This window comes from Takifugu rubripes, chromosome 8 (assembly GCF_901000725.2).
Source record: "Takifugu rubripes chromosome 8, fTakRub1.2, whole genome shotgun sequence".
NCBI lineage: Eukaryota > Metazoa > Chordata > Actinopteri > Tetraodontiformes > Tetraodontidae > Takifugu > Takifugu rubripes.
In genome coordinates this window covers 12,501,958-12,513,794 of record NC_042292.1, presented here as the reverse complement: position 1 = coordinate 12,513,794, position 11,837 = coordinate 12,501,958, and the positions used below count along the sequence as shown (strand labels likewise).

Below are 11,837 nucleotides of genomic sequence, written 5' to 3'. Positions count from 1 at the left end.
TTTATGTTTTTAAATGTTTTTGTACTTGTGTTGACATGAGGGAAGGCACCAATCTCCATATTCATCGCATTTTACCCTTGAATCCATGCACGTTGAGATCCTTTGAAGATATTGAAATTCCTCCTTAGACTTGCCACAACGGGCCTCTTAGCTCCAGTTGCGCAGGAGGTGACCTATTAGTGTTGGTATATAAATGTCAGAATCTGCTCACGAGAGATAAGAGACCAGAGCTTGTACGCTTCACATTGTCTCTTGAGTGTCATTGTCCTGCTCATCCTTCTGGCTCTACCAAAGTGCAGGTATCGCTTCGTGTCTTCAACATTTCCCAACTTCAGAGTAAATAACTAACCCTGGAGAAATATCGCAACAGCTTGATGGGTGAAGTATAACTGCCCTATGCGAATGATTTGTAACTTTTTTCCTCCACTATGTGCAGTTTTGCAAACTAAATTCCAACTGTCCAATGTGGACATCCAGAAATGTAGCTGCCAAGGTGAGTCTGGTTAAACGTTCTCTTCCACAACACTTGAATTAATTATTTCTAGACTGGATATCGTAAAGCATTTTATATCAATTGCAATTGTGATATTAAAAGAGCACGTACATGTGGCTAATATTCGATCCATAAAGTGGTATTTTGGCAGAAGTTTAGGTATTTGATTCAAGTACTCAAAAATTCCAAAGTCTGAATCATTGATGAAAATAAATGTGTCATAATTCCTTAAGACTTAATGATTCATGTCCAGAAACTCTCTCGGTTAGGTCAATATTCCAAATCTATCTACTTGAAATGTAAACCTAATAATTGACTCAAACCTCTCTTGTGACCAGCCTATCAAAAACAAAAAAAAAAGAGTCATGTCTACTTTATCCATCTAAGCCCATCTTTTAACAGTCTAATCTCAAGAAAGTTATCCACATTTTCATCTTTCCAGGTTTTCAGGCAACTCCGGTCTGTCCAGCATCTCCCAAAAGTCCCTCATTTGGCCCCAGCAAGTCCAAATACAGCCGGCAGCCTCCCTCCACTGGCTGTTGGTTCATGTTTAGAATTTGTATTAAATTTTACTAATCACATTTAAAGCACAGTCAGGTCTGGCCCCAGGTATGTAAGTGAGGTGTTGAACCCTTATCAGCCTGAGCATCTCAGCCTTTCAGTTGGGTTCTCAAGTTAGGGTTGAAGACAAATGGTCACTTTTTGAAGTCAGGGCCCAACTCAACTCTGGACCAACCTCCCAATAGAGATGAGGCCACCTGGGAAATTTTAAATCTGTTTAAAATTCTGCATGTTTTGTGAAGAAACTTGAAATCCAAAGGTGCAATATAAATAACAATAATGATATTCTTGATTGAAACATCATCCAGCACTCAATCAAAAGCACTGGATCCACAAAACACTCATAAGTAAATGCCCCCCTAAAAAACAGTGATTAAGACAAAATACACTTAAATGATGACTCAATGGAATTACTGTCCGTTTTCAAGTGATGCAGCAATAATGACGAGTTCCCTCACATGAAACTGGGATTTTAATTGCAGTTTTGGCTAATGGAAAAAGAAAACGGTGCCAAGAGTCTTACAAAAAAAACCATGAAGCCACCGGATCTGCACAAAGGCATCTGCAGCCAAGCAAATCGACACAGTATGTCAAAAGATATCCATGTTTTTCTGCATTTGTATTCAAGATTCCTGCTACAACTGTTCTGTCTCTGTATCTCTTGTGGAGTTTCCTGAGTTCCAGACAGCCTGCCGCTCACTGAACTTCATCAGGCGTACCCCGCTTTGAACATATAAAGCAACGAATTGAAAACATCATATTCAAGGGGCATTAAATTGTCATATAGCAATACATTAGAGCAGCAAAGCATTATTTAATATGATATGCAACATTAGAATAAAACACTCGGAGAGCAAAGCCAAGCAGGACATCTCCCCACATTTTGAGATTTACACCTGCCGTAACAGTTGAAATACAAGATTACATAACACAGTAGGTTGCTTTATGATCAAAGCCCCTTGGAATCTTGGATTGGATACAGAGTATGAAAAGGTCAAAAAGGTCAAAGTCCCTCCAGAATCTGGAACATCACCATCACCAAACATTTCCTGAAAATGTCTCGACAATCTCTTCATACCTTTTCAAATTATTTTGCTAACACCAGATGATAAACATGAGTAAATGGCACTTAAATGAAAATGTTCAGATGCATACAAATATCTTATGTCAGCAATAAATCCACCAAAATTACAAAGAGAACAAGTTGCAATTTCAACAGAATTATTAACTTATGGCATCAAAATGATGTAGCATAAACAACAATGCATTTTTTTGTGTAATTTGTGCGATACATTTTTAAAAATTGGGGGGGTGGAGGTGTAGTGTTTCCAACATTGTCTCATAGCAACACAGTCCTGGGTCCTATCACAGCTCAGACATTCTCATGTGAAGTGCTCTGGTTTCCTCCCACAGTCCGAAACAATCCAATTTACATCAACTTTAGTGTCTGTGTCTGTTACAAACAATATTGTGTCTAGAGGCTTTACAGAAACTCAGAGCCTCACTACCTAACATGCAGTAGCATGTGGTAGAAACTGTGGTAAGAAAAAGCTCCCTTTTAACATGAAGAAACCTTGAGCAGGGCCAGGCTAATATGGGTGATGGATGGATGGATGGATGGATGGATGGATGGATGGATGGATGGATGGATGGATGGATGGATGGATGGATGGATGGATGGATGGATGGATGGATGGATGGATGGATGGATGGATGGATGGATGGATGGATGGATGGATGGATGGATGGATGGATGGATGGATAAAAAATGTAAGATTTCCACACCACTACCAGGGATCCCGAAAAGTTCTACTTTCTCTAGAGAACTATTTAGTTGTGATGAAGTTACCTGGGAAATTTCAATATAACAGCACCAACGATTTTCAAAGTCCCAGGTAAATGTCAAAAGTACCTGATGTAGAAAATGGGCTTATAAGAGGTTGACTTGAAACCTTAAATAATGCTTATGTGTGATATCCAGTACACTTCTAATCATAGATGTTCATGTCTGTGCTTCTACATTTTTCTTCAGGCCCCTTTTTAATCTTAATCTTCAATGTATTCATCCGTGTCAGCTGCAGCCCTGATGGAACAAGTGGGGTTTTGTTGATGTGGGCCTGATTCTTGCCTCTGGGGCTTTTTCCAAATTCACTCATTTAGAAATCAGATAAGACAGAGGAGGTATTAAAGAAAAGTGGCACAAATGTGTGTGATGCTTACATACTTTAGATTTTAAAATACTTTGTCTAATTTTCATAGTTAAGATTGTTAGCTTTATAGTAGTCTGAATGCTTAGCTAATGAAAAGGAGCAATATTACTACTGAAAGAAAATATTTTATTTTAAGTGGATGGCTTAAACCTCTAATCTCTTTGCTATAATCCTGTTAATTGGATGATGTTTTATGATAAAAATGTGGGAAACAGATCTAGAACTTTTCCTGGGAATGAGCTACTTTCTTACACTTGTAATTTCAACCTTGTCTGTCGGGGACTGGCCTGAGAGTTGGCGGGTTTTCGGTTTGAGTCCAAGTTACAGACCAAAAATTGTGGGCTGGTTGCAGGAGAGGTGCAGGCAGATTGTTGGAACCCTGCTGCTGTGTGTGAGCAAAACAAAAATGATTAAAAATGGCTCCTGGTAATGGCACCTTCTGACACCCCCCTTTCCTTAATAATTGCACGTGCATGTGTTCATAGTACAGTGATATGCATCTTGTGTGTAATACACTGAATTTTAAATTAAAAAAAATGTCCTTCTGGGGATGTTCCTTCATTTTGTTATATTATTATTTTCTAATATATATACAGTATAAAAACATTTCTTTTAGGGTTATGGCTCTAAAGCCTAAAGACTGAACTGTACAAACGTGTGTGTAAAAATGTGTACCTCTTCTGGTGGAACTAACTAATCTTGGGCCAAACTGTTGGCCACCCCATACTGGTCTCGAGATGGGTCACAAAGATCATGTAACCCCCCCCCACACACACACACGCACACACACACACACACACACTTTCTCTGATTCAGCCGTCAAAGACCCAGTCAGCAGCTTCAAATTTCACCATATTGTGTCATATTTATCCCAAAACACTGCAGTTGAGCAACCAGAAAACACAACATATCGATGTTAAAGAGTGCGAAAGAAAAAGATTAAAGAGAGAGCAAACTTTGCCCTCTGCTTAGGTTAATCTCCAGAAAAGGTAGGTGATTTATTCTTACTTGTAGTTAAACATTTATTTTGAACGGAAGGGAGCCATTGATGAGAAAAGGTAACCCTCCGCAGAGATAGTCTTGGTTCTCATCAACAAGAAGTGGCATTTTGTTTAGTCTGGCAGCTCTGTGTGAAAAGATAAGCCTTTCTCAGATTTGTGAGGCACAGAAGAAGTTTACTTTAGTTCCTTAACTAATGGGTGAAACTGGGAGTGTTGTATTTTTTTTACTTTTCAACACTATTTGAACACTAGGAAAATTATTCATTTGTACAAGTAAAAGATGTATTATATTAAAATACCATCTATGCTAATAAGAAATAGCATTTCAAGCACAATACTCTTACACAAATGCTTTTATAAGTACATAACCAAACACTTTAAACTGCGTTCGGAAGAAAATATTATTACTCTCGACTGGAAAAGGATTCTTAATTAAACAATAATTACAGAGATTAATTTTGGTGGTGGTATTTATGTTTCATTTCCTTAATTTTCTTAAGGAAATAGGGCAGTTTGGCTATGTCTCGTCAAGTGGTTGAGGTCCAGCCACTGAGCAGGGATCCAGAGGAGGGTCAGTGGAGTACTGGTCTCTGTGAGTGCTACAAGGATATGGGAGACTGTGAGTCCCCATGATTTCATTGACCTTTTCATTTTTTTGTTGATTCTTCATGTGATCTTCAGGGGAGAACATGACACTGAAGCCCTCATTTTAACCACTAGGGGTGCTAAACCTTCTACTGTCTTGCCAACAAATATCCTACTTGGTATGATGGATGTGGTCATATTTATTTGAAACGACATGCTGCTTAGTGTGCGTATGTGTGTTCAGGCTGCTTTGCGCTGTGCTGCCTCCCGGTGTTCACCTGTAAGGTGACCAGCGCCGCAGGTGCATGCCCGTGCCTCCCTCTGCTGGACTGTATCGGCTGTGTCCCCCCAGCCTCGCTGGCCATGAGGGCCTCAGTCAGGCAACGATACAGCATCCCGGTAAGGCCCAGAATCCACATGCCAACGTTCAGAGGGCGTCATGGCCTTATCTGAAACGTACTTTTAGCATTCAAGTTACGTCATCCTCACATATGTTGTATGTAGAAGTACTTTTTAAAACAGTACAGAACCCTTTTAATGTGCTGAGAGGCTTTTTAAAATTCTGGTAAGGGCCTTAAGATGGGAGCTGCTCAGGGCATCCACCCACAGCTTTGCCGCTGTGCCATTCGTCGCTCACCTGTGTGACCGCTGATCTCAACAGCAACCAGGTCTCCGTGCACAGACAGGTGCTCAACAGAGGGAGCGTGGCACTGGAAAAGTTATACATGTGTTACTGGGACAGCAAAAAGGAGGAGAGATAAACCTGGGGGTGGGAGTGGTTGGAGCTGGAGAGCTGCCATCAGGAAGGAGGGAGCAGATAATGCTGGCTCCCTTGGAGGTGGAGTGGGCAGCGGCTCGGCTGTCAATACCATGGCGCACTGAGTAGCAAGATGCCAGAAGTTATCCTGAAAACAAGTCCCAACATGTAGGCCGGCGAAGGCAATTGATCTCTTACGGGTGGAAGGATCCCGTAACTATGACTACCACCAGTGTAAAACAAAATTTACACCAATTTCTCAAGTCACTTGCAGATGCATGAAAAGGGTCGGGCTAGCAACGCTAGCAGAAGTTCTCCAAAAAGTATCAAAACCCCACAAAAATGGATTACATAACAACAGAACTTGTCATGCTGGGTATAGGCCCAGCTGTGTGGTGCACTATAGGCTGTAAGCTTAGCCAGGGCTAAGAGTGTATAGTGACATGGAGTCCCTTGAGCAGAATGAGCTGAACACACTCAACTGGAGTTGCATTTGCTTCTTTTTGCTCTATCCATTTTCGTTGAGAATGTGCAGTGGCTGCAGTGTTTGAACTTTGTGTTGTCCGTTTTTGTTGACCACTCCCTCCTTTTTTGAAGTGATAACAGCTTTGTACATCTTGCTAGCATTCCGGCACATTAGGATCAAGCAAAATTGAAGCCCACAGTGATGAAAACGGAGAGAAAGTGCTGACTCAGCACCGTGAATGAGAAATCCCATGCTCGTGTTGCACGTGGAGGAAGTATGATCTTCATTTTGTTGTTGTTAAAAGTGTGCCTCTCAGACTTTATTGATTTATTAAATTTCACCCTCCTACATTTCCATCTTGACATTACTGACTCGTTCTTTATGGTGATTGCTGTTGCTAGGAGCAAAGGCTTTCAGAAACTATCCCCAGAAAACAAAGTGCAAATAGGAAGCTCTCTTTGGCTACTTTTGACAAAAGTGAATAATTGTATTTTCATCTGTCAGATAAATGAAACAGACAGGTACTGAAGCATTATGTTCTGTACGTATGTAGCCATTTTCACCTTTTGTTCCAGCTTCCCACCTACGGGCTTCTCTCTGTGTGTCTTACAGGGAAACGTGTGCAGCGATTGCCTGTATGGATGCTGCTGCTACCCATTATCTTGGCTTCAGATCTCAAGGGAGCTGAAGAGGAGAGCGGCATCCTACGCCTCCTCGTCCTCTTCCTCAGCCAGATACACCGCTCTCGACTCCCTGCAGGGGGCGCACTTGGTCTAGAAGGCGCACGGTGGCCTCCCAGAGTAGATTTATTTCTGATCTGCAGACACTTCAGCTTGGTCACAATGTGTCCAACAAGTACACTTTGACCCAGGATGAACTCAATGTATCATGATGAATAATGTCATTTTAGCAATTAAATGATTTTCTATTTCAATACAGTGGTATTTTTGTGGTCTCATTTCTGTAACTCTTAAATCAACTATGCATTAATCTAATACAGTTTGTAGTACACATCAGAGCAAATATGAGATCCATGAGGTCAAAAGATCTCAAAGTCAACTGTAGCAAGACAGAGATCTGAAATAGGCTGGAAAAAAAAAATGCTTCATTTGTTGTTTCTAAGAGCTCAGCAATCTCCATCTTTATCATATACAGTAAAAAAAACATTGGGTCAACCAGGACTACCTAGAGCTTTTTTTTAAACTCTCTGCACCTTTTCAAAAGTTGTTTACTGCCAAAGCCAAAGATTACTGTGTGAGCTTCCCCAGACACAATCCTGTGTGGAGGCCTTTTCTTAGACTTAATTACAAAGAAGCATCTTTCCAACTCATGTACAGTCAAGATTGTTGACTTTCAGTGGACACTATTGAAGTTGTGGAAGCATTTCAAGATGATCAAGACAAATGGAAGAGCCCCAGAGGTAAAATTATGTGTCATAGCAAAGAGTATTTACCTCTAACAAGCAGCTGCAACCTTAAAATGTGAAAAAAATCCTTTTTAATCCATGCACTTAATTGAAAATTCTCATTGTTACTACCCCACATTTGTGCAGTGCTGACAAGATATTTTGATTAGGGAAGGTTGAGTCAGACTGGATGAACTGGTCAGTGACGTGCAGTCGCCACTATCTTGTCACAATCGGGACACACGTTTAAGAGCTGTCGCGATGTGACGCAAATCCATCATTCATTCAAACCCAGTAGTAAAAAAGGTAAGTGAGGTCTTCACCTAACAAATATTAGCAGCGTTTTATATTTAATTTTGATTTAGTTAATTTTATTTTTTACAGTAAAAAGTCAGTTCCCCCATTTACTATATTAACTTTATATGTTACGCATGAATATTGGGATTTCCGTCGTATATAATGTTTTGAGGTGTAAGCAGTTTTAAATGTGTTTTTCAAATCAACTGTGAAATTAATAACATTTATTGGTATTATTATTGTTGCTTTAACAGGAGAGCAAATTGACCAAAATACAAATGGTTTCAATATTTCATTGAAACTTTACCAGGAGGGAAAACCTACCTATTATATGTTTGTATGTTATATGCTTCACTGAATATTACTTTTCTTATTGCTCTGAAGCTAATATCATGGTTGACACGACGGTCAAGACCCAGCCTAGGCCCTTTGTCACAATGGCCCACAGATGGAGCTCTGGGATCTGTGACTGCTGGAGCGACCTGCCACCAGTGTGAGTACTGAAACTGTCTGCAAAAGTTTATGCTCGTATTTAAAAAAAATCTAAAACAGACACGGTATCATAAATTTCTGGCAGGCTTAAATTCGCCTCTCATGCAAATTTGCCTCTCAATGATGATAACGGCTGATGGGGCACGCCAATAGATGTCAGATTGGAGATTAGCTGCTGTAATGAGGCATTCAGGCACTTCTAAGAAACACCATTTGCAATTTCTCATGCGATGATGTAGAGACAGGTACGCATTTTGAATAGTTGTCTGTGTTTCAGGCTGCTTCGCCTTCTGGTGCTTCCCATGTTTCGCCTGCATAACAGCGCGTGAGGCTGGGGAATGTCTTTGTTTACCCCTGCTGGACGCCTTTGGAGCCATTCCACCTATAACCACAGCTCTGAGGGTGTCTGTACGCCAACAATATGGCATAGAGGTAAAGGCGCCCAGGCTGCATTAGAGCCTTTAGCGTCCACCCACTTAAAAAGTCACAAGTTTATCAGATCTCCTTCTCATATTCCCAGACGACATTCAACAATTCACACGGTGTGGTCTCTAAAGTCAGCCCAGTGCATGTTATGTTCCTTTGTTCCACTTCATTTGTTTGCGAGAATGCTGACACTGATTAATGAGTCCCGTGGCAATGCTGCGCTCTCACCAGTAAACCCAATTTTTTACCCCGCCCACAAGTATTTACACCATGCCTAGAAGTCCTTTGTCCCACTATTGCCCATGACTGTGTCTCTGTCCCCACAGGGTTCCATCTGTAATGACTGTGTGTACGCCTGCTTCTGCGGGCCTTGCTCATGGTGTCAAATATCAAGAGAAATGAAGAAAAGGAAGAATCCCATCACCATAGCGTAGTAGCCTGGAAAAACAGTCAACACCATTTACGTCTTTTTAAATTGGCATCAACAGCCGCCTTATCGCATATCCTTCTTGATCGTCATGGTTCCCACATAATTCTTTACCTTGTTTACAGGTTGTTGTTTTTTTTCCAATTAAAACATCTTGACCTAAGGAACAAAATGATCTCAGTTAACATCTAGCAAGTTTTGAGCTAAAGCTGAAGAGATCTTGACCCTTTCAGACTAAACTACTTCAACAGCCAGCCTAGATTCCATTCTTGAGATGGTCACTTGACCATAGACTTTTTCACACGGTAACAATTGTTTTAACTGGCTCATTGGAAAAATGTGGAGATCGTTGAAGTCCCAGTGCATGCTAATGGAATGCTTAAGGAAACAGCTTATCCATATCTATAGGTTTCAAAGGATATCGCCATGAAGCAGCTTTTGCCAAGATCTGGTTGCAATGCATCAATAGACAAATGAATGAATACAATACAATCACAATTTAAAGTGAATAAAAAAGTGAAGTCAATTCAGTCCCATATTAAAATTTAGAAATGAAGCAACAATCACTCACAGGGAATCCACCAATAAAGCGGTAAACATAGGAAATAGTTGTCAGAACTGTAGATGAGCTAGTGTGAAGCTGCTTTATACTAGTATTACACTACTAGCAGTTAGCTAAAAATATAAAATTGCACTGTTGAACAACCTGAACTGTGTTATAGATTAGACTAGTGAATCTTGGATTAAGAGAATTCAACTAGACTTCAGTTGTTTTCAGTTTTTTTGAAGATGTATCACATCTTACCCAAGATGTTTCTTCAGTTTAAAAATAAACCGTTGGGATAAGAAACTAACAGAAGTCCAGTCTCAAGATTGTGTTTGATATGGACAGTAGATTTCTAAGTTGAGGGGCCATCAGGGGGCATGAGAGGGCCTCAGAAAGAGGGAAAATAAGAAAAGGTGCAATGTTGGTAAAATAAAATGTATCAATTTCTAATCGTTATTTTTTTTTTTTTAAAAGAAAAAAAAGCATACACTATGTCTGGCTATAGAGCCATACAGAATCACACTGCTGTCGAGTGAATACATTTAGAAAGCTACATTCTAAAAGGTGATGTTTCTACGTATTTTGCTGTATTGCCTGTGTGCCTGGAAAGCTTGGGAACCCTTTGATTGGACCGATCATGATTGTGGTAGACTGCAGGAAAGAGATAAATGCTGCTTTTATTTGGGTTAGACTTGAGGTGACCAATTTTTTGTTTAATAGAAGTGAAGTTGGATTGCAGGGTGTATCACTTGATTACCATTTGCTAACTACTACATTAGGAACTTATCCTTGTGTAATTTAAAAATAGATCTAAAGACATTTTCTTTGAAAAAATAAAATAAATAATACTCATGTCAAATAATCTAAAAGCGAAACTTTGAGAAAAGATCTATTATTTTCTCATCGGTACAAAGGGGCTAATGTTTGGAAAAACAATATTGTGTCACAATGTGGGAAATATGTTTTGATAATACATTTGTTTTGTTCCTTTCCATCCTGTAAATTATAAAACACAAGAATTTTATTAAAGACATGTGTGACTGCACTATTTCCAAGCAAGGAACCGAGGAGGCAGTAAACAACTTTTGCTATGTGATAGAACATGCTGGGGCTGTGTGCGAACAAATGGCGTGTGTGGAGGATTTAAATGAGCCATATCATGATGCTGAACAAAAGAAGGAAGGAAAGCTACTGAACCAGCCAGCATCCCGTGAGTTCTGTTCACATATCTGGGCTTCGGTTCAACTTTGAAAAGGTGCAGAGAGTAAAAAAAAAAGTAAAAATACGATTCCCATGAGGGGGAAATAGCACAGTCAACAGCCTTCCTTATTTGTGTGATACCAATGGCAACAAATGTGTTTATCAACATGTATTTGTAATACTTTCTTTTTTCTTTGGGGGGGGGGGGGGGTGACCTGGCAGTCAAAGGGTTCCCAGGGTTACCTGCAGTCTCCTCCCAAGGTAAAATCTATTAAAACTGAAAAAATAAAATCAAGTTCCTGAGCTGTTAATATTTTGACACTTAATGCCTCTCGATGCTGGATACAAATGCTGTTATCATAAAGACTGTAGAGAGTGCTGAGGAACTGAGACCACTTCAGTAAACTTTAGCAAACAAATAATTTTTTAAAAGTCCACACAGAATTGCAGTTAACCTTCTCTGCAATTGTTGTGGTTAAATTGTGAGAGTGCTAGTTAACACTAAATATAAATATTAAAATGATCAAAGGGGTTAGTTCCCATTAAACTGAATGGTGTTTAGCATTGAAAAACTCAAATGATTTTAAAAACAAGTTTTCAAGTGTTACATGCAGCTGAAGGCTGTAACCTTGGCACTGGAGGGGTTTCTGCCTCCGGTTTACTGCCCACCGCCCTTTGCCTGCACGCGAGCGATCACAAGTTCGCAGCTGCGGGGAGTTGTTTGACACAATTTCCACTGACCGGCCTTTACGTGCAGAAAATTTCCCTTCTCATTTTTAAATGAGCAGATTTTTTAGCTCAAGTTGATGAAGAAACTGGACACCAATAATGGATGCTGTCCTGTATTTTCGAGTCCATCATACTGAACTTGGAACTATTTTATTGCTCCCTTCACTTTGACCACATACACCTTTGGTGCTAATGACCTCTTGTACTGCCTGTTCTAATTTACGTAACTCCACTGAAGCAG

The 11,837-nt window shown here is 40.0% G+C and overlaps 1 protein-coding gene and 1 pseudogene across 5 annotated transcripts; both read left to right on the top strand.

The window, feature by feature from the left end:
* Positions 1-238: 238 nt before the first annotated feature.
* LOC101076164 (placenta-specific gene 8 protein-like) lies at positions 239-7,009 on the top strand. 5 transcript variants are annotated; one of them, XM_029839884.1, is made up of 4 exons: positions 239-493; positions 936-1,031; positions 1,537-1,639; positions 6,686-7,009. In XM_029839884.1, exons 1-4 carry the CDS (start codon positions 397-399, stop codon positions 6,759-6,761), a joined length of 372 nt encoding a protein of 123 aa, XP_029695744.1. In that variant the 5' UTR covers positions 239-396; the 3' UTR covers positions 6,762-7,009. The 5 variants fall into 5 exon arrangements, 3 of the variants coding, with proteins under 3 accessions (XP_029695744.1, XP_011617037.1, XP_003977595.1); XM_011618735.2 differs by lacking the exons at positions 239-493; positions 936-1,031; positions 1,537-1,639 and adding exons at positions 3,935-4,253; positions 4,766-4,884; positions 5,095-5,249; XR_003889210.1 differs by lacking the exons at positions 936-1,031; positions 6,686-7,009 and having other exon boundaries at positions 239-336; positions 437-493; positions 1,537-3,792.
* Positions 7,010-8,167: 1,158 nt separating this feature from the next.
* On the top strand, positions 8,168-9,996 carry LOC115250638 (cornifelin homolog B-like; annotated as a pseudogene).
* The last annotated feature ends 1,841 nt before the right edge of the window (positions 9,997-11,837 follow it).

Bases quoted from the DNA above. Each gene is read 5' to 3' on its own strand.
- LOC101076164 (XM_011618735.2), top strand. From the start codon at position 4,785: ATGTCTCGTCAAGTGGTTGAGGTCCAGCCACTGAGCAGGGATCCAGAG. The intron at 4,885-5,094 runs GTGAGTCCCCAT...ATGTGTGTTCAG, and splicing joins CTACAAGGATATGGGAGACT to GCTGCTTTGCGCTGTGCTGC. The intron at 5,250-6,685 runs GTAAGGCCCAGA...TGTGTCTTACAG, and splicing joins GGCAACGATACAGCATCCCG to GGAAACGTGTGCAGCGATTG.